This window comes from Pogoniulus pusillus, chromosome 17, assembly GCF_015220805.1.
Source record: "Pogoniulus pusillus isolate bPogPus1 chromosome 17, bPogPus1.pri, whole genome shotgun sequence".
Taxonomy (NCBI): domain Eukaryota; kingdom Metazoa; phylum Chordata; class Aves; order Piciformes; family Lybiidae; genus Pogoniulus; species Pogoniulus pusillus.
Window position 1 is genome coordinate 1,534,393 of NC_087280.1, and position 21,229 is coordinate 1,555,621.

The window sequence follows — 21,229 nt, forward strand, 5'->3', positions numbered from 1 at the left end:
CTGGGCGGTTTTGTGAGGCGTTGGAGAGTTTGGAGCCTGTAACTGACCCCTCAGGGATGCTGGGGACTCATCATGGCTGCTCCACGCTGAGACCGTGGTGACACTAGGGACGTGCCATTGACATGGGGACCTGCTAAGCAGGTCCTGGTGCCGTGTCACGGGGATACTGTTGGCCGTGTGGGGACACAAAAGGGTCACTCTGTGCAGGGTACAGGGGGACACTGCACTGGGGAACACCGGGGAACCTGTGCTGGCCCGTGGGGACACTATGCCAGCCATGTGGGGACCCAAAACGTTGAGTCTAAGCTGGGACCTCAGGGTCCCAGCACTGAGGACACTGGAGACCTGTGCTGGGGTCGCTGGGACATGGATAAGTGGGACCAAAGATGGGTACCCTGTGCTGGGACCATGAGGGTCCTACACCCGGGGACACTGGAGCCCTGTGCAGGGACAATAGGGACCCTGCACAGGGAACCTAGGAACCCTGCACTGGGTTGTGGGGACACCATGCCAGACATGTGGGGGCCTGAAATGGTCACCCTGTGCTGAGACCATGGGCAGTCTGTGCTGGGCACACTGGGGACCCTGTGCTGGGCCATGGGGGACACCATGCCAGACATATGGGAACCCAACATGGTCACTCTGTGCAGGGGACCCTGAGCTCAGACCCTGGGGACTGTGTGCTGAGGACACTGGAGATGCTGTGCTGAGCCTTGGAGACACTGGCCCAGACATATCGAGCCCCACAGTTGTCACCCTGTGCTGGGACCATGAGGACCCTATGTGTGGGGACACCTATGACGCTGAGGACCCTGTACTGGGGACTTCAGGACCATGTGCTAGGCTGCAGGGACACCATGTCAGCCATATGGGGACTCAAAATTGTCACCCTGGGTACTGGGCACCCTGTGCTGGGGACACTGAGGGACCCTGGGGTGAGCCAAGAGGCCACGGAGAGGCTGGACCAGCCATATTGGGACCCAAATTGTCACACTGGGCACCCTGTGCTGGGGACACTGGGGAACTTTGAGGTGAGCCATGATGCCATGGAGAGGCTGGACTGTCCTGCACCACATCCTGGTCCCCAGGCTGGTGACACATGGCTCTGGTGGGTGCACCACTGGATGGGCACAGAACTGGCTGGAAGGCTGCACCCAGAGAGTGGCTGTCAATGGCTCCATGGCCAAGTGCAGGCCAGGGACAAGCAGAGTCCCTCAGGGATCAGTCCTGGCACCAGGCTTGGTCAGCATCTCTGTGGGTGCCATGGGCAGAGGCACTGAGTGCAGCCTCAGCAAGTTTGCTGCCCACACCAAGCTGTGTGGTGCAGCAGCCAGGCTGGAGGGCAGGATCCATGCAGAGGGAGCTGGGCAGGCTGCAGAGGTGGGCACAAGCCAAGCTCAGGAGGTGCAACAAGAGCAAGGGCAAGGTCCTGCAGCTGGCTGGAGGCAATGGCAAGCACCAATCCAGGCTGGGCAGTGCCAGGCTGGAGAGCAGCCCTGAGGAGAGGCACTTGGGGGTACTGCTGGAGGAGAAGCTGCACAGGAGCCAGCAGTGAGCACTTGCAGCCCAGAAAGCCAAGCAGAGGCTGGGCTGCAGCAGCAGCAGTGTGGCCAGCAGGGCCAGGGAGGGGATTCTGCCCCTCTGCTCTGCTCTGCTGAGAGCCCACCTGGAGTGCTGCATCCAGCTCTGGAGCCCCTGGGCCAAGAGGGCTGTGGAGATGCTGGAGAGTGTCCAGAGCAGGGCCAGGAGGATGCTCAGAGGCTGCAGCAGCTCTGCTGTGAGCACAGCCTGAAAGAGTTGGGGCTGTGCAGGCTGCAGCAGAGGAGGCTCCCAGGTGAGCTTCTTGTGGCCTGCCAGGATCTGAAGGGGGCTCCAAAAAAGCTGGGGAGGGACTTTTGAGGCTGTGAGGGAGTGTCAGGAGTGGGGGGAATGGAGCAAAGGTGGAGGTGGGGAGAGTGAGGCTGGAGGGGAGGAGGAAGTTGTTGAGCAGGAGAGTGGTGAGAGGCTGGAATGGGTTGCCCAGGGAGGGGGTTGAGGCCCCATGGCTGGAGGTGTTTGAGGCCAGGCTGGCTGAGGCTGTGGTCAGCCTGCTCTAGGGTAGGGTGTCCCTGGGCATGGCAGGGGGTTGGCACTGCCTGCTCCTTGTGCTCCCTTCCAGCCCTGCCTGATTCTGTGATTCTATGAACCAGCCATATGGGGACCCAAAGCTGTCACCCTGCACTGGGCACTCTGTGCTGGTGACACTGGGGGACCCAGTGTTGGGAAAGTGTTCTTGGCTGGGAGGGTGGTGAGACACTGGCACAGGTTGAGGGTGGTGAGACACTGGCACAGGTTGCCCAGGGAGGTTGTGGAGCACAGAAGCACCCAACGTGATCTTTGATCACGTTGGGTGCTTCTGTGCTCCACAGCCTCCCTGGAGATGTGCAGGACCAAGTTCCAACCTACCCCATTCTGTGATGCTCTGATCCTGGGGCCAGCCATAGAGGGACCCACAGTGCCCACCCCGTGCTGGCACCGTGGGGATTCTGCTCTGGGGGTGCTGGGCACCACGTACTGGGGACACTGAGGACCCTCTACTGGGCTGTGGGAACACCATGAGGGGATGTGGTACCACCCCCCAACCCCCCTTCCATGGAGGAGTTTGTGCTGGGCACTAAGCGGGGGCGATGTGGACCCCGGGGGACCGTGATGGGGACAGCAGTGGGGGACACTGGGGGCTGCCACCAGCCCATCACGGCCGCTCAGATGCCGGGGGGGGGGTCCTCATGGGGTGCATTTGTTGGGGGGAGTAAAAGGAGGGGGGGTCCTCATGGGGTGCGTTTGTTGGGGGGAGTAAAAGGAGGGGGGGTCCTCATGGGGTGCGTTTGTTGGGGGTGTAAAAGGAGGGGGGGGTCCTCAGGGGGTGCGTTTGCTGGGGGGAGTAAAAGGAGGAGGGGGTCCTCATGGGGTGCATTTGTTGGGGGGAGTAAAAGGAGGGGGGGGTCCTCATGGGGTGCGTTTGCTGGGGGGAGTAAAAGGAGGGGGGGTCCTCATGGGGTGTGTTTGTTGGGGGGAGTAAAAGGAGGGGGGGGGTCCTCATGGGGTGCGTTTGCTGGGGGGAGTAAAAGGAGGGGGGGTCCTCATGGGGTGCATTTGCTGGGGGGAGCAATGGGGGGGTCCTCATGGGGTGCGTTTGTTGGGGGGAGCAAGGGGGGGTCCTGATGGGGTGCGTTTGTTGGGGGGTCAAGGGGGGGGTCCTCATGGGGTGCGTTTGTTGGGGGGAGTAAAAGGAGGGGGGGTCCTCATGGGGTGCGTTTGTTGGGGGGAGTAAAAGGAGGGGGGGTTCTCATGGGGTGCATTTGTTGGGGGGAGCAAGGAGGGGGTCCTCATGGGGTGCGTTTGCTGGGGGGAGTAAGAGGAGGGGGGGGGTCCTCATGGGGTGCGTTTGCTGGGGGGAGTAAAAGGAGGGGGGGGGTCCTCATGGGGTGCGTTTGCTGGGGGGAGTAAAAGGAGGGGGGGTCCTCATGGGGTGCGTGTGGTGGGGGAGCAAGGGGGGGGTCCTCATGGGGTGCGTTTGCTGGGGGGTGTAAAAGGAGGGGGGGTCCTCATGGGGTGCGTTTGCTGGGGGGAGCAAGGGGAGGTCCTCATGGGGTGCGTTTGCTGGGGGGAGCAAGGGGAGGTCCTCGCCGCGTGACGTCATCGGCGGCGTTGCCGGGTGACGGCGGCGGCGCCGGGGCCCTGACGTCACGGCCCGATGGCCGCCCGCCCGCCCGCCGGCATGGAGCCGCCGCCAGGCCCGCCCCGCCGCCGCTGAGATGGTGAGGGGGGGTCCCGCCGCCCGGGGGGCGCGGGGACAGCGCGGGGACGGCCCCGGCGCCGGCCCGGCGGAAGGAGCAGGTCCCGAAGCCGCGGAGGGAGGAGCGGCAGGACGGGGCCTGATCGGCAGGGGATGGGGGCTGCTGGGGGGGTGGCGGCAAGCCCCGCGGCCCCGGCTGGCCCCGGCTGGCCCCGGCTGGCCCCGGCTGGCCCCGGCTGGCCCCCGGGACGGGAGGGGGACGGGCCTGGCGGGGGAGGACAGCCCCTCGCCATCGGCCGAGGCCCTCCTGGAGGCACTGTGCGCGGCCCCATCTTGCTGTCCCCAACCTGCTGTCCCCAACCTGCTGTCCCCATCCTGCTGTCCCCAACCTGCTGTCCCCAACCTGCTGTCCCCATCTTACTGTCCCCAACCTGCTGTCCCCATCTTGCTGTCCCCAACCTGCTGTCCCCGACCTGCTGTCCCCATCTTACTGTCCCCGACCTGCTGTCCCCATCTTGCTGTCCCCAACCTGCTGTCCCCGACCTGCTGTCCCCATCTTGCTGTCCCCAACCTGCTGTCCCCAACCTGCTGTCCCCATCTTACTGTCCCCATCTTACTGTCCCCATCTTACTGTCCCCAACCTGCTGTCCCCATCTTACTGTCCCCATCTTACTGTCCCCATCTTGCTGTCCCCGACCTGCTGTCCCCAACCTGCTGTCCCCATCTTGCTGTCCCCAACCTGCTGTCCCCGACCTGCTGTCCCCGACCTGCTGTCCCCAACCTGCTGTCTCCGACCTGCTGTCCCCATCTTCCTGTCCCCAACCTGCTGTCCCCGACCTGCTGTCCCCATCTTACTGTCCCCATCTTGCTGTCCCCGACCTGCTGTCCCCATCTTGCTGTCCCCATCCTGCTGTCCCCGACCTGCTGTCCCCATCTTACTGTCCCCAACCTGCTGTCCCCAACCTGCTGTCCCCAACCTGCTGTCCCCATCTTCCTGTCCCCAACCTGCTGTCCCCAACCTGCTGTCCCCATCTTATTGTCCCCATCTTACTGTCCCCAACCTGCTGTCCCCAACCTGCTGTCCCCAACCTGCTGTCCCCATCTTGCTGTCCCCATCTTATTGTCCCCAACCTGCTGTCCCCAACCTGCTGTCCCCATCTTACTGTCCCCATCTTACTGTCCCCGACCTGCTGTCCCCACCTGCTGTCCCCAACCTGCTGTCCCCAACCTGCTGTCCCCATCTTACTGTCCCCATCTTACTGTCCCCAACCTGCTGTCCCCACCTGCTGTCCCCAACCTGCTGTCCCCAACCTGCTGTCCCCATCTTACTGTCCCCGACCTGCTGTCCCCAACCTGCTGTCCCCAACCTGCTGTCCCCATCTTACTGTCCCCAACCTGCTGTCCCCAACCTGCTGTCCCCATCTTACTGTCCCCATCTTGCTGTCCCCATCTTACTGTCCCCATCTTACTGTCCCCATCTTGCTGTCCCCAACCTGCTGTCCCCGACCTGCTGTCCCCGACCTGCTGTCCCCATCTTACTGTCCCCAACCTGCTGTCCCCAACCTGCTGTCCCCATCTTCCTGTCCCCAACCTGCTGTCCCCGACCTGCTGTCCCCATCTTACTGTCCCCATCTTGCTGTCCCCAACCTGCTGTCCCCGACCTGCTGTCCCCATCTTGCTGTCCCCAACCTGCTGTCCCCAACCTGCTGTCCCCATCTTGCTGTCCCCAACCTGCTGTCCCCATCTTACTGTCCCCATCTTGCTGTCCCCAACCTGCTGTCCCCGACCTGCTGTCCCCATCTTACTGTCCCCATCTTGCTGTCCCTGACCTGCTGTCCCCATCTTACTGTCCCCATCTTGCTGTCCCCAACCTGCTGTCCCCGACCTGCTGTCCCCGTCTTGCTGTCCCCATCCTGCTGTCCCCGACCTGCTGTCCCCATCTTACTGTCCCCAACCTGCTGTCCCCAACCTGCTGTCCCCATCTTACTGTCCCCGACCTGCTGTCCCCAACCTGCTGTGCCCATCTTACTGTCCCCATCTTACTGTCCCCAACCTGCTATCCCCGACCTGCTGTCCCCAACCTGCTGTCCCCAACCTGCTATCCCCAACCTGCTGTCCCCAACCTGCTGTCCCCGACCTGCTGTCCCAGACCTGCTGTCCCCATCTTACTGTCCCCATCTTGCTGTCCCCAACCTGCTATCCCCAACCTGCTGTCCCAGACCTGCTGTCCCCATCTTACTGTCCCCGACCTGCTGTCCCCATCTTACTGTCCCCATCTTGCTGTCCCCGACCTGCTGTCCCCATCTTACTGTCCCTATATTGCACTCCCCAATCTACTGTCCTCATATTGCTGTCCCCATCTTGCTGTCCCCAACCTGCTGTCCCTATATTGCACTCCCCAATCTACTGTCCTCATATTGCTGTCCCCGTCTTGCTGTCACCATCTTACTGTCCCCAACCTGCTGTCCCTATACTGCGCTCCCCAACCTACTGTCCCCATCTTACTGTCCCCATCTTGCTGTCCCTGAACTGCTGTCCCCGTCTTGCTGTCCCTATCCTACTGTCCCCAACCTGCTGTCCCCATCTTGCTGTCCCCATAGTGTGCTCTCAAACCTGGTGTCCTCATATTGCTGTTCCCATCCTACTGTCCCCAGCCTGCTGTCCCCATCGTACTGTCCCTACATTGCACTCCCCACCCTGCTGTCCCCATATTACACTCCCCAGCCTGCTGTCCCTGTATTGCACTCCCCATCTTACTATCCCCAACCTCCTGTCACCATCTTACTGTCCCCATCCTGCTGTCCCCATCCTGCTGTCCCAAATTTGCCATCCCTATCCTGCTCCTCTGCCCTGCTGCCTTCCTAAACCGCTCCCATTCCACTGCCCTCCCAACTGCTCCTCGCATCCTGCTACCTCCCATCCCTCTGGCCCCAACCCTCTTGCCCCCATCCCACTGCCCCCCAAACTGCTCCCCCACCCCACTTCCCAACCTGCTGCTCCCCATCTTAATGCCTCCACCCTGCTCCCCCTTTTCACTGCCCTTCAAACCACTCCCCCCAAATCGTTCCCCACAACCTGCTCCCCCAACCTGCTGCTCCTCAGCTTGCCCCCCCGACTGTCTCTTCCAGAACCTACTCCCACCCAAACTGTCTCTCCAGTCTGCTCCCCCAAAACCAGTCCCCCCCATCCCCTCGAACCCACCCCCATAACTTTCCCACAACCTTCTAGCCCCAGCCCTCTCCTTCCATCCCTGCTGCCCCTCAATTCTCTGCCTTCTCTAATCTGCTGCCCCCCAACTCTGTGCCCCCCAGGACCTCAAGGGTCAGTACTGGACGGACGATGACTCCGACGGGGACAATGAATCTGAGGAGTTCCTCTATGGCGTCCAGGTAAGCCCTGGGTGCTGTGGGTGCCCTGGGTGCTATGGGTGCCCCGGGGGAGAGCTGGGGGTCTCCCAGCCTGCTGCCGGTGCTGCGGGGGGCTGCAGGGGGGCTGCAGGTGTGACGGTGCCCCGGGATGCTGTGCCACAGGGCACCTGTGCCGCCGACCTGTACCGCCACCCGCAGCTGGACGCCGACATCGAGGCCGTGAAGGAGATCTACAGCGAGAATGCCGTGGCCGTCAGGTGGGTGCTCCTGCTGCCCAACACCCCTGCACCTGGCCAGGCCACCTGTGGGCACCCAGCAGTGCCACCCATGGGGCACCCAACCACAGCCTTCCTAAGGCACCTGGCTGTGCCATTCCTCCGGCGTTCCTGGGGAGCCCAGCCATGGCATTCCCAGAGCATCTGGCCATGGCATCACCATGGCACCCAGCTGTGCCGTCCCCAGGTACCTAGTAGTGGCATCCTTCGGGCTCTAAGACATGCTACCCATAGGGCAGCCAGATGTGCCATGCCTATGCACCTGGCTGTGGCATTTCTGGGGCACTACACTTGGATATGGCATTCCTAGAGCACCCTGCTCTGACATCCCCAGGCATCCATCTGTGCCACCTTGAGGCACCTGACTGTGCCATCCCTGAGGACCCAGCAGTGCCATATGCAGGGCACCCAGCTATGGCATCGCTGGGCCACCCAGCACCCCCAGGCACTTGCCTGTGCTATCCATGGAGCACCTGGTGATGGCATCACCAGACACCCATCTGTGGCATCCCCGGGCACTCAGAAGTGCCATCTGTGAGGCACATGGCTGTGCTGCCCCTGGGCACTTGAAATAGCATCCTCAGGAACTTGGTCATAGCATCTTGGAGCATCTGGCCATGCCATCCCCAGGACCCCAAGCTGTACCTTGGGACATCCAGCTGTGCCATTCCCAGGCACCTGCTGTGGCACCTCTGGACATCCAGCCATGCCATCCCCCGAGCACCCAGCCATGCCATTCCCAGGCACCCTTCCACAATCCCGATGGCATTCTGCTTGTGCCATCCTCCTCCCATGGGTGCACACAGTCAATACCCAGGGAGCCACACGTGCCTGTCACCACCCCTACAAACCTGTGAGCCCCAGCCTGGCGGGCACTCGACAGAGGTGCCAGTACCATGCCAGCCTCACCCCACCCCCGCCCTGGCGCCGTGTGTCTTCACAGGGAGTATGGGACCATCGACGACGTGGACATCGACCTCCACGTGAACATCAGCTTCCTTGATGTGAGTCCCTGGGGTGCCCCCCGAGCAGTGTTGGCACCGGGGGGGTGTGGGGTCCCCAGATCTCCATGAGTGGCCCGGGGAGGGGGGGGGTCCCTGCGGCTGCAGCAAGTGGTGGCTGTGCCTCGGCAGGAGGAGGTGGCGACGGCGTGGAAGGTGCTGCGGACGGAGCCCATTGTCCTCCGCCTGCGCTTCTCCCTCTCCCAGTACCTCGATGGCCCCGGTGAGTGGGGTGGATGGGCGGGACGCGGTGTCCCCTGGTGCCCCCTGCTGCCCCCTGCTGCCCTGGGGGTGGGCACAGCCATAGAGGAACTCTCGCCCCACAGAACCGTCCATCGAGGTTTTCCAGCCGTCCAACAAGGAGGGCTTCGGGCTGGGTCTGCAACTGAAGAAGTAAGAGCTGAGATGGGCACCTGAAGGTGTTGGGGGGGATGGGGGGTCCGCAGTGGCAGTTTTGCCCCCCAAAGCAGCCAGGTGGCACATGTCTCCGTGCCACCACCTTTTACTCGCCGCACAGCCCTGCGGTGTGCTGGTCACCGGCTTTGGGCGGGAAGAAGCAGGTGGCATAGAGCGTGGGCGTGGACCATGGGTGCTGGCACCCGGCTCAGGCGTCTGTGCCACGTCTCTGCCAGGATCCTGGGCATGTTCACGTCCCAACAATGGAAACATCTCAGCAACGACTTCCTGAAGACGCAGCAGGAGAAGCGGCACAGCTGGTTCAAGACCAGCGGCACCATCAAGAAGTTCCGCGCTGGCCTCAGCATCTTCTCCCCCATCCCCAAGTAAGATCCCAGCCGTGCTCCCGCAGGACCCAACCCTCCGTCCCCTCGCTCGGGTGGCTGCAGACCTGGCAGCCTGCCTCAGTGTCTCCACTTTGCTCCTTTGGATGCTGCCGCTCCCCACCGGAGCCTGAGGAGGAGGTGGTTGCTCCCCAAACCGGCTGGAGGCTGCCTGTGGCTCTGGGTGAGGCAGGAGCAGGGTTTGGTGGCAAAGCTGGGCGCTGAAGGGGGTTTGTGTGCCCGCAGGTCCCCCAGCTTCCCTGTCATCCAGGACTCGGTGCTGAAGGGCAAGCTGGGCATCCCTGAGGCTCGTGCCAACCGCCTGATGAACCGCTCCGTCTCCTGCACCGTCAAGAACCCCAAGGTGGAGGTTTTCGGCTACCCCCCGGCCAGCACCCAGGCAGGTGTTGCCCCCTTCAACATCCTGGTGGGTGCCTCCCCGCCTCGGGGTTTGCTTTCCTCTTTCCCCTTCCTGGGTTCCCGGTGGCTCTGCCAGCCTTGGCTCAGATGTTCTGGGGGGGAGGGAGATCCTTGCACTGAGGGGCCACTCCTCTGGGGTTTCTCCCCTGAGCCTTGGCCCAGCACCCTTGGGTGCTCGGAGGCGAGCTGGCACGCCTGCCACGGGGTACTCTGGGGTTTTCTCCCTCTCCTTGGTGCCACATCCCCACTGTGACAGTGTCCGCAGGAGGGCATTGGTGTGTCAGGGGTCCCAGTGTGCCAGGGGGGGCTGGGGGCTAGTGGTGCCAGGCAGAGGTGTGGGTGCAGGGAGGGAAGGGGATAACGCAGCTGGCTCCCTCCGGCTCCCTCGCAGGTCGGCGGCCACTGCAAGAACATCCCCACACTGGAGTACGGCTTCCTTGTCCAGGTGGGCATCCTGCACTGCCCTCCCTGCTGCCCACTGCCCCGCGGCCTGCTCGGCCCCATCCCATAGTTGGAGCATCCTTTCTGCTGCCCTGTGTCCCACAGAGCCCCGTTCCACTTCTTGGAGGCTCATTCCCACTGCTCCACATCCCACTCATCCCCATCCTACTGCCTGGAACATCTCACCTGCTGCCCCACATCCCACTCATGCCCATCCCACTGCCTGGAACATCTCACCTGCTGCCCCACATCCCTCTCACCCCTATCCCACTGCCTGGAACATCTCACCTGCTGCCCCACATCCCACTCATGCCCATCCCACTGCCTGGAACATCTCACCTGCTGCCCCACATCCCTCTCACCCCTATCCCACTGCCTGGAACATCTCACCTGCTGCCCCACATCCCATTCATGCCCATCCCACTGCCTGGAACATCTCACCTGCTGCCCCACATCCCACTCATGCCCATCCCACTGCCTGGAACATCTCACCTGCTGCCCCACATCCCACTCATGCCCATCCCACTGCCTGGAGCATGTTTTCCTCTGCCCCACAGCCCACTTACCCTTCCCCCACTGCCTAGAGCATGCTACATCCCCACTCTTGCACATTGCCCTGGCCTGCACCGTGGTGCCCAGTGCCATGCTTTGAGGCCTATGCTGCGGTGCCTGGAGCCCAGAGCCATGCTCTGAGGCCTGCACCATAGTGCCTGGAGTCATCTTCTGAGGCCTTTGCCACGGTGCCCGGAGCCTGGTCCCCTGCTCAGAGCCTGCACTGTGGTGCTCGAGGCCCCAGTGCCATGCTCTGAGGGCCACACTGCAGTGCTCGAGGCCCCAGTGCCATGCTCTGAGGGCCACACTGCAGTGCCCGAGGCCCCGGTGCCATGCTCTGAGGGCCACATTGCAGTGCTCGAGGCCCCAGTCCCATGCTCTGAGGGCCACATTGCAGTGCTCGAGGCCCCAGTGCCATGCTCTGAGGGCCACACTGCAGTGTCCGAGGCCCCAGTGCCATGCTCTGAGGGCCACACTGCAGTGCTCGAGGCCCCAGTGCCATGCTCTGAGGGCCACACTGCAGTGCTCGAGGCCCCAGTGCCATGCTCTGAGGGCCACACTGCAGTGTCCGAGGCCCCAGTGCCATGCTCTGAGGGCCACACTGCAGTGCTCGAGGCCCCAGTGCCATGCTCTGAGGGCCACACTGCAGTGCTTGAGGCCCCAGTGCCATGCTCTGAGGGCCACACTGCAGTGCTCGAGGCCCCGGTGCCACGCTCTGAGGGCCACACTGCAGTGCCCGAGGCCCCGGTGCCATGTTCTGAGGGCCGTAGCGCGGTGCCCGAGGCCCCGGTGCCATGCTCTGAGGGCCGTACTGCGGTGCCCGAGGCCCCGGTGCCATGCTCTGAGGGCCGTAGCGCGGTGCCCGAGGCCCCGGTGCCATGCTCTGAGGGCCGTGCCGCGGTGCCCGAGGCCCCGGTGCCATGCTCTGAGGGCCGTGCCGCGGTGCCCGAGGCCCCGGTGCCGCGCTCTGAGGGCCGTGCCGCGGTGCCCGCAGATGATGAAGTACGCGGAGCAGCGGATCCCGACGCTGAACGAGTACTGCGTGGTGTGTGACGAGCAGCACGTCTTCCAGAACGGCTCCATGCTCAAGGTGCGGCGGCCGGGGCAGGGCTGGCGCGGGGCGGGCACCCCCTGTGCCCCCCCTGACCCTGCCGTCCGCCCCTCCGCAGCCGGCGGTGTGCACCCGGGAGCTCTGCGTCTTCTCCTTCTACACCCTGGGCGTCATGTCCGGCGCGGCGGAGGAGGTGGCCACGGGCGCCGAGGTGAGCCTGGGGGCGCGGTGGCGGTGAGCCGGCTGGCACCCCGGCGTGCCCCCCCTTCACCCCGCGCTCCGTCCCCGAGGTGGTGGACCTGCTGGTGGCCATGTGCCGCGCCGCCCTGGAGTCCCCTCGCAAGAGCATCATCTTCGAGCCTTACCCCTCCGTGGTGGACCCCAGCGACCCCAAGACGCTTGCGTTCAACCCCAAGGTAAGCGCCGGGCAGGACGGGCCCCGGGCCAGCGGCAGCCCCAGGGCGCCCCTCTGAGGGCCGCCTCTGTGCTGTCCCACCTGCAGAAGAAGAACTACGAGCGGCTGCAGAAGGCCCTGGACAGTGTCATGTCCATCCGGGAGATGACCCAGGTACGCTGGCCTGGCCCTGCCCTGGGAGGGGGAGAAGTTTGGTGCCCACCTCCATCCTCCCTCCTGCACCCCCCTCTCACCTCTGCCAGGGCTCCTACCTGGAGATCAAGAAGCAGATGGACAAGCTGGACCCCCTGGCCCATCCCCTCCTGCAGTGGTAAGGCTGAGGGTGCTGCAGCCCTGTCCTGCTGCCCCAGGGAGTAGGGTGGGGGACAGGTGGGCATCCGCAGCACCACCATCCCAGTCCCTTTCTGCTCTGGGTTCTTGGCCACCCACCAGCCTCGGGGTGGGTTCTGATGCAGCTCCTGGCTTGGCCCTGCTCCCAGGGGAGCTTGGGACCACCCTATGTGACCTTCCTCATCCTCTTCTTCCTCATCCTCTTCCCAAGGATAATCTCCAGCAACAGATCCCACATTGTCAAGCTGCCCCTCAGCAGGGTAAGTGGCCTGGCCAGGCTCCAAGTGGAGGGGTGGGATGTGGGGTGGAGGGGCTGGTGGGGTGGGATGTGGGATGTGGAACGGAGGGAATAGAATGCAGGACATGAAATATGGAATGCAGGATGTAGGATCTGGGAGGTGGGGTGCATGACGTGGGGAGAGGGATGCTGGACACAGGATACAAAGTGCTGGCTGCAGGATGTGGAATGTAGGATATGGGGTGCAGGACACAAGGTATGAGATGTGGCATGAAGGGCATGGGATTGGGATGTGAGGTGTGGGGGATGGGATAGAGGGTGTGAAAGGTGGGATATGGCATGTAGGAGGTAGGATATGGAAGGTAGGACATAAGGTTTGGGGCGTGGGGTATGGGGCTGGGGTGTGAGATGTGAGGTATTGGATACAGGATGTTGGATGTAAGATAGAGGTGGGAGGTAGGATATGGGATGATGGGAGATGTGGGATGCAGGGCATGAGATGTAGGATAACGGGCATGGGATGCAGGGCATGGGATGCAGGAGATGGGATACAGGGAGGCTGCAGGGTGAGGGATGCAAGGCTGCAGGGTGGGGGATGCGAGGGTCTGGACTGTAAGATGCAGTCCTTGGGATGGGGTCTGCAGCCTGTGAGGTGTGGGAGGCCGAGGAGGGGCTATAGGATGGAGGATGGGATCCCACAGGTCCTCCTGGCGAAACAGGGCTGGGCCAGGCACGGGGCCAGGCTGCCGTGCATGATCTCTTGTCTGTCTGTCCGTCCGCCCTCTCTCCCCACCGGCGCCTCCTCTGCTGGTCCCTTTGCCCTGGTAGCAGCTGAAGTTCATGCACACCTCGCACCAGTTCCTCCTGCTCAGCAGCCCCCCGGCCAAGGAAGCTCGGTTCCGCACCGCCAAGAAGCTCTACGGCAGCACCTTCGCTTTCCAGTGAGTGCCCGGGGCGCGGGCTGGGGGAGGGGGTGCCAGCGGGACCCCCCTGGCGGGCAGCGCGGGGCTGAGGTGGCCTTCTTGCAGCGGCTCTCACATTGAGAACTGGCACTCCATCCTGCGCAACGGGCTGGTCAACGCCTCCTACACCAAGCTGCAGGTAAGGCGGCCCCCGCCGCGCCCCGCGGCCCTCCCCGGGGGCGGGCAGGCAGGCAGGGGGCAGGGAGGGGGAAGGCAGCTGCCCGCAGAGGCCTGCGGCACCGTGCCCGCGCCGCTCGGGGGCACCCCGCCTGGCTCACCCTGGTGTTTCCCCGCAAGCTGCATGGAGCAGCCTATGGCAAGGGCATCTATCTGAGCCCCATCTCCAGTATTTCCTTTGGATACTCAGGTAAGAGGCTGCCTGCGCCGCCCGCTCCTGCCCGGGCTCCCCTCCCCGCTCCCCGCCTGGGCCCGGGGGCGCCGGGCCGGAGGAGCCGCGGAGAGCGGGCAGAGGACCTGCGTCCTTGCCGCCCGCACCGTCCCCTTCTGCCGGGGGTGTGCCCGGCGATTGCCCCGCCCGGACGCCTGCCGGGCTCTGACAGCTGCTGCCCGCCGCGCTGGGAGGGCTGCCGGGGCTGGGCCGCGGAGGGGGAGCAGGTGGGGAGGCTGTCCCCGTCTTGTGGCATGCGTCCCTGTGTCACCCCGGGGCCGCGCCCGGGCGTCACAGCTGCTTCCCGGCCTCTCCGCAGGGATGGGGAAAGGGCAGCACCGGATGCCTTCCAAGGACGAGCTGGTGCAGAGGTACAACCGGATGAACACCATCCCCCAGGTGACAGGGAGCGGGCAGCGCGGGAGGAGGGGTGCGCGGCGGCCGCGGGTGGCGGGCAGGGCAGGGTGGGTGACGGTGCCCGCTGTGCCCGCAGACCCGCTCCATCCAGTCCCGCTTCCTCCAGAGCCGCAATCTCAACTGCATCGCGCTTTGTGAAGGTCTGCCGCACGGCACACACGGCCCTGCCCCCGGGGGTGGGGGGAGGGCAGGGCATGGTCCCTGGCACCCGGCAGGGACCTCCCTGCCCTGCTCCCCACCTGACAGCTCCTTCCCCGGGCAGTCATCACCTCCAAGGACCTGCAGAAACATGGCAACATCTGGGTCTGCCCTGTCTCGGACCACGTCTGCACCCGCTTCTTCTTTGTGTGAGCCTTCAGCCGCACCCGCGGGCACCCCCGGGCAGCCCTTCCCACCCCCAGCACCCATGGGTATCCCCGGGCAGCCCTTCACACCCTCATCACCCACAGGCACCCCTGCGACTGCCCTTCCCACCCCCAGCACCCATGGGTATCCCCGGGCAGCCCTTCACACCCCCAGCACCCATGGGTATCCCCGGGCAGCCCTTCACACCCTCATCACCCACAGGCACCCCTGCGACTGCCCTTCCCACCCCCAGCACCCGCGGGCACCCCGGGACAGCCCTTCCCACCCCCAGCACCCGCGGACAGCCCTTCCCACCCCCAGCACCCGCGGGCACCCCGGGACAGCCCTTCCCACCCCCAGCACCCGCGGGCACCTCGGGACAGCCCTTCCCACTCCCAGCACCCGCGGGCACCTCGGGACAGCCCTTCCCACCCCCAGCACCCGCGGGCAGCCCGGGACAGCCCTTCCCACCCGCAGCACCCGCGGGCACCCCGGGACAGCCCTTCCCACCCCCAGCACCCGCGGGCAGCCCGGGACAGCCCTTCCCACCCGCAGCACCCGCGGGCACCCCGGGACAGCCCTTCCCACCCCCAGCACCCGCGGGCAGCCCGGGACAGCCCTTCCCACCCGCAGCACCCGCGGGCACCCCGGGACAGCCCTTCCCACCCCCAGCACCCGCGGGCACCCCCGGACGCGTCCCGCTGCCGCCCCGCAGGTACGAAGATGGCCAAGTGGGAGACGCCAATATCAATACTCAGGACCCGAAGATCCAGAAGGAGATCATGCGAGTGATCGGCACTCAGGTGTACACAAGCTGAGCGGCGGGGGGCAGCCCCCTGGCACGCCGGGGGGCAGCCAGGCACAGCCTGGGCCAGCACCAGCCGCTTCCCAGCCTGCCGGGCAGGGCAGAGACGGGGCCGGGCCGGCAGCTCCGCCCTCTGCATAGGCAGCGAGCGCCCAGCCGGCAGCCGCCGCCTTTAGCGCTCCCTCGGCCCCGTCCTGTCCTCTCGTCCCCCGCTGTGCCCGGGCCTGGGGGGCAGGAGCTGTGGGCTCTGGCGTGGGCAGCGCCAGCTGCCGCGGTCTGAGCCACCACCGGGAACGAGCGAGAAACGGCAAAGCAGCGAACGGAGACCATAAGAGACCCAAAAATGACAGGAAAAAAACACCCGAAAAGAGAAAAGGAATTTGTGTCAGTGCGGGGAGAGAGAGAGGGGATCGAGTGTGGGCAAGAGATCGTGGGGAGGGATCGCGTGAAAAGATGGGAGTGTGGGGAAGGGATCCTGGGGAGGGATCAGAGGGATGGGAGTGTGGGGAAGGGATCCTGGGGAGGGATCAGAGGGATGAGATTGTGTGAAGAGATGACAGTGTGGGGAAGGGATCATGGGGAGGGGATGGGATCACAAGGAAGGGATGGGAGTGTGGAGAAGGGATCATGGGGAGGGGATGGGATCACAAGGAAGGGATGGGAGTGTGGGGAAGGGATCATGGGGAGGGGATGGGATCACAAGGAAGGGATGGGAGTGTGGAGAAGGGATCATGGGGAGGGGATGGGATCACAAGGAAGGGATAGGAGTGTGGGGAAGGGATCATGGGGAGGGGATGGGATCATAAGGAAGGGATGGGAGTGTGGGGAAGGGATCATGGGGAGGGGATGGGATCACAAGGAAGGGATGGGAGTGTGGGGAAGGGATCATGGGGAGGGGATGGGATCACAAGGAAGGGATGGGAGTGTGGAGAAGGGATCATGGGGAGGGGATGGGATCACAAGGAAGGGATGGGAGTGTGGGGAAGGGATCATGGGGAGGGGATGGGATCACAAGGAAGGGATGGGAGTGTGGAGAAGGGATCATGGGGAGGGGATGGGATCACAAGGAAGGGATAGGAGTGTGGGGAAGGGATCATGGGGAGGGGATGGGATCATAAGGAAGGGATGGGAGTGTGGGGAAGGGATCATGGGGAGGGGATGGGATCACAAGGAAGGGATGGGAGTGTGGGGAAGGGATCATAGGGAGGGGATGGGATCACAAGGAAGGGATGGGAGTGTGGAGAAGGGATCATGGGGAGGGGATGGGATCACAAGGAAGGGATAGGAGTGTGGGGAAGGGATCATGGGGAGGGGATGGGATCACAAGGAAGGGATGAGAGTGTGGGGAAGGGATCATGGGGAGGGGATGGGATCACAAGGAAGGGATAGGAGTGTGGGGAAGGGATCATGGGGAGGGGATGGGATCACAAGGAAGGGATGGGAGTGTGGAGAAGGGATCATGGGGAGCAGATAAGATCACAGGAAAAGGAAGGGGTCGTGGGGAGGGGATGAGACTGCAGGGAATGGGATTGGGGCTGTGGAGAAGGGATGGGGTGGAAGGGATGGGATCATGGGGAAAGGATGAGATCACAGGGAAGGGCTGAGGCTGCAGGGAAGGGACGGGACCACGCCAGGAACATGGGACCAGAGTGAGGGGACAGGACCCCAGAGGTGGCAGTGCCACCACAGGGACGTCACAGCCCAAAGGCCGAGGAAGGTTCCCGGGGCTGGGCTGTTCCAGGCCAGGCCGATGGCAGGAGGCACAGAAGCAGGCTCGGGGCCAGCACAGCCACATCCAAACCCGTCGGAGAAAGGCTGCGGGAGCTGGGGGCTGGCAGAGGGAGCTGGCTACGGGGGGGTGCCCAAAGGCCTGAGCTCCAGCTTGGTCACAGCAGCAGGGGGCCACGGCAATGGAATTTCAGCCCTCGGGGAACGGCAGGTCCTGTGGCATGGGCACAAAGCCACTTGGGGACACCAGCTGGGGACACGGGGCGGGGGGAGGGGAGGCTCGTTAGGGGTTCAAGAGTCTGAGGGGTTGAAACCGACGAAAATCATCTCCCCGGGGCAGCCCTTCCCTGCCCTGCCGGAGCCGCGGGCTGGCTGGCAAAGGAAGTCAGCGACCAGCCCGCAAAGTGCCCTGGTTTGGGAAAGCTGCCAGCTGAGCCCCCTGGGCTTGGGCACCGCCGCTGAGCTCTCACTGGCACCTCTAAGGTGTCCCCCGCCCTCGGGAAGGTGATGGAGCCACCCCTGCTGCTGGGGTGCTCTGGCTACTGCATGTCCCCAAAGGGCACCCAAAGGCAGGCAGGGGGATGCCAAGCAGTGCCCTGCCTCACTGCTCACATTGTTTGCCCTAATCTGTGGGGTTTGGGGTTCTCCCCCTCTCTCTCCCCGTGAATGAGAACAGTTCATCCCATTTCCTTCCCTCGCTCGCCTCTGTTGCTCTTCCACAAGTGTGGCTGTGAGGAACCCCACATCAGTGCCCTCCAGACCCTGCCCCGGTCCCCACCGCAGCTGGGGGGGGGCAGCTCCTCTGGGAAATGGTCATTCCTGGGGGGAAAAGGAAAACAAAAGACCTGAGAAGAGAGGCCTAGGACCCAGCCCAGGCTTCCTCAGGTCCCTGGGGGCTGCTTTGGAGCCGCTGGAGCCAAGCTGATGAAGAAGGCTGCTGGTGGCCGGGCTGGGCGAGGCTTCACCGGGTGGGAAGGTAGCTGAAGGCTGAGCCCGGAGCGGCGGGGAACGGAGTTAGCTCCAGCTGGTGCCTGCTCACCGGTGCTGCTCCCCAGGGCTCACTTTGGGGCCAGTCCTCCTTAACACCTTCATCAGCGACCTGCCCGAGGGGATTGAGGCATCCTCAGGCAGCTTGCAGGTGACACCAAGCTGGGAGGGGAGTGGTGATCAGCTGGAGCGGAGGAAGGCTCTGCAGAGGGATCTGCACAGGTAGAATCCGTGGGACAAGGCCAAGGGCTGGGTCCTGCACTTGGGTCACAACCACCCCATGAAGGCTCCAGGCTTCACTAAAGTGGCTGGAAACTGCCCAGCAGAGCAAAACCTCCGAGTGCTGGGTGACAGCAGCTGAAGGTGAGCCAGGCTGTGCCCAGGTGGCCAAGAAGGGCACCAGCAGCCTGGCCTGGATCAGCAATGGTGTGGGCAGCAGGAGCAGGGCAGGGGTGGTGGCCCAGCACTGGTGAGGCCACAGCTTGACTACTGTGTTCAGTTTTGGACCACTCACCCTGAGAAGGACATTGAGGGACTGGAGCAGGTCCAGAGAAGGGCAACCAAGCTGGGGCAGAGTCTGGAGAACAGGGCTGGGGAGGAGCAGCTGAGGGAGCTGGGGGGGTTGGTGTGGAGAAGAGGAGGCTGAGGGCAGAGCTCATTGCTCTCTGCAGCTCCCTGGGAGGAGGCTGCAGTGAGATGGGGTTGGGCTCTGCTCCCAAGCGACAGGACCAGAGGAAAAGGCCTCAAGTTGCCCCAGGGGGGATTTAGGTTGGGCATTAGAATAAACTTCATTCCTGAAAGGGTTCCCAAGCACTGGCACAGGCTGCCCAGTGAGGTGGTTGGATGCCCACCCCTGGAGGCATCTCCAGGAGGCAGAGCTGCGGTGCTGAGGGCCATGGCTTAGCCCCAGCCTTGGCACAGTTAGAGACTGCTTGGGACTGGATGGGTTTGAAGATCTTTCCTAAGCCAAACACTTCCAAGATTCTGCACTTTGGCTTCAGCAACCCCGAGCAGAACTAGAGGCTGGGGCCAGGGTGGCTAAGAGCAGGCAGGCAGAGGGAGCTGGGGGTGCTGGCAGAGAGGAGCTGCAGAGGAGGCAGCAGTGCCCAGGTGGGCAGCAGAGCCACTGGCATCCTGGGCTGGCTCAGGAGCAGTGTGGGCAGCAGGGCAAGGGAGGTTCTTGTGCCCCTGTGCTCAGCACTGCTCAGGCCACCCCTGCAGTGCTGTGTCCAGCTCTGGGCTCCTGCATTGCAGAGAGATGCTGAGGTGCTGGAAGGTGTTTGGAGAAGGGCAGCAAGGCTGGGGAGGGGCCTGGAGCACAGCCCTGTGAGGAGAGGCTGAGGGAGCTGGGGGGGTGCAGCCTGCAGCAGAGGAGGCTCAGGGCAGAGCTGATTGCTGCCTGCAGCTGCCTGCAGGGAGGCTGTAGCCAGCTGGGGTTGGGCTCTGCTGCCAGGCAGCCAGCAGCAGAAGAAGGGGACCCAGGCTCAAGCTGTGGCAGGGCAGGTTCAGGCTGGCTGTGAGGAGGAAGTTCCTGGCAGAGAGAGTGATTGGCACTGGAATGGGCTGCCCAGGGAGGTGGTGGAGTGGCCGTAGCTGGAGGTGTTGCAGCCAAGCCTGGCTGGGGCACTTAGTGCCATGGTCTGGTTGGTTGGGCAGGGCTGGGTGCTAGGTTGGGCTGGCTGAGCTTGGAGCTCTCTTCCAGCCTGCCTGGTTCTGTGACTCTGAGTCCCTCCGAGGGGTCCCGGTGTGGGGGAGGGGCCGTGCGCGGCTCCAAAGAAGCCCCCAGGGTGCCGAGTTTGACAAAATAAGTTTATTTCGCTTTGCTCCGCCTCTGCCGAAACCTCACTTTTTTTTTTTCTATCTTTTTTTTTAACTTATTTTTTCGCTGAAAAAAAAAAACAACCCAAAAACCAAACCCAAAACAACCCCCCCCCCGAAAAAAAAACAACCAAACAAACCCCCAGAACACCAACCCCAAACCAAACCCACCCCTGGAAATCCTCCCCCCCCCAAAAAAAATAACCAACTGCGGGAAAAACAAAGGCAACGAAACCCTTTTGGCTTCACCTTCTCCCCGGGGAGGCGACCCCCCCCCAGGCCCCTTTCCAACCGGTTTGACTCCTCCAATCTCAGCTCCTACCGGGGCTGGGGGAGTCTCTCCCTCTCCTCCTCCTCCCCCTTCGCAAAGAAATAAAACCCAACTCAAACAACCCAAACCAACAGAAACCCCAAACCCCCTCCCTGCGCATCCCTCCCCCAGCCCCACCCCTCCCCACCTCAAAACTGAGCCCTGCCAATCGCCCCCCACTCATCCCCCGCCCCCCCCCAAGCCCCAGCCCTGTAGGAACACCGCTGGCAGCTGAGCCCCGGAGGTTTTCGCTCTCCCCTCCTCCTCCTCCTCCTCCTTCTCCTCCGTTTTTTTGTGGTTTTTTTTTTTTCCTTTCGTGTTTTTTTTTCCTGTTTTATTTATTTATTTATTTTCCACCCCTCCCTTTTTTTTTTTTTCCTTTATTATTTTATTTTTTTGCGTGTGTGTTTGGTGTCTTTTTTTTTTTTTTTGGTCGTTTTGTCTTTTTTCTTCTTTTTTTTTTTTCTTCTTTTTTTTTTCTTCTTTTTTTTTTTCTTCTTCTTTTTTTTCTTCTTTTTTTTCCCCTTCCTTTTTCTTTCTTTTTTTTCTTCTTTTTTTTCTTTTTTTTCCCTTTATTTTTATTTTCTTTCTTTTTGTTTCCTTTCTTTTTGTTTCCTTTCTTTTTTTTTCCTTTCTTTTTGTTTCCTTTCTTTTTTTTTCCTTTCTTTTTTTCCCTTTCTTTTCATTTCCTTTCTTTTTTTTTTTCCTTTTTTTTCCTTTCTTTTTTTTTTTCCTTTCTTTTTTTTTTTCTTCTTTTTTTTTTCTTTCTTTTTTTTGTTTTGTTGTGGTTTTTTTTTTTTTAAATTAATTTATTTATAGATATA

General features: G+C 62.7%; 1 protein-coding gene across 5 annotated transcripts; it reads left to right on the forward strand.

The window, feature by feature from the left end:
- The first annotated feature begins 3,714 nt into the window (after window positions 1–3,714).
- On the forward strand, window positions 3,715–15,937 carry PARP6 (poly(ADP-ribose) polymerase family member 6). 5 transcript variants are annotated; one of them, XM_064157202.1, is made up of 22 exons: window positions 3,715–3,797; window positions 7,087–7,164; window positions 7,306–7,400; window positions 8,362–8,422; window positions 8,552–8,642; window positions 8,746–8,812; window positions 9,052–9,201; window positions 9,445–9,625; window positions 10,010–10,063; window positions 11,606–11,701; window positions 11,781–11,873; window positions 11,953–12,078; window positions 12,165–12,230; window positions 12,320–12,387; window positions 12,619–12,667; window positions 13,474–13,586; window positions 13,674–13,746; window positions 13,905–13,974; window positions 14,315–14,394; window positions 14,489–14,552; window positions 14,675–14,759; window positions 15,473–15,937. In XM_064157202.1, the coding sequence occupies exons 1-22, from the start codon at window positions 3,795–3,797 to the stop codon at window positions 15,573–15,575; spliced, it is 1,866 nt and encodes a 621-aa protein (XP_064013272.1). In that variant the 5' UTR covers window positions 3,715–3,794; the 3' UTR covers window positions 15,576–15,937. The 5 variants fall into 5 exon arrangements, 4 of the variants coding, with proteins under 4 accessions (XP_064013272.1, XP_064013274.1, XP_064013273.1 ...); XM_064157204.1 differs by having other exon boundaries at window positions 14,519–14,552; XM_064157203.1 differs by having other exon boundaries at window positions 13,477–13,586.
- Window positions 15,938–21,229: the final 5,292 nt, after the last annotated feature.

Excerpts from the sequence above, each read along its gene's own strand:
- PARP6 (XM_064157202.1), top strand. Across the intron at positions 10,064-11,605 it reads AGTACGGCTTCCTTGTCCAG|ATGATGAAGTACGCGGAGCA; the intron begins GTGGGCATCCTG and ends CGGTGCCCGCAG. Across the intron at positions 11,702-11,780 it reads AGAACGGCTCCATGCTCAAG|CCGGCGGTGTGCACCCGGGA; the intron begins GTGCGGCGGCCG and ends GCCCCTCCGCAG.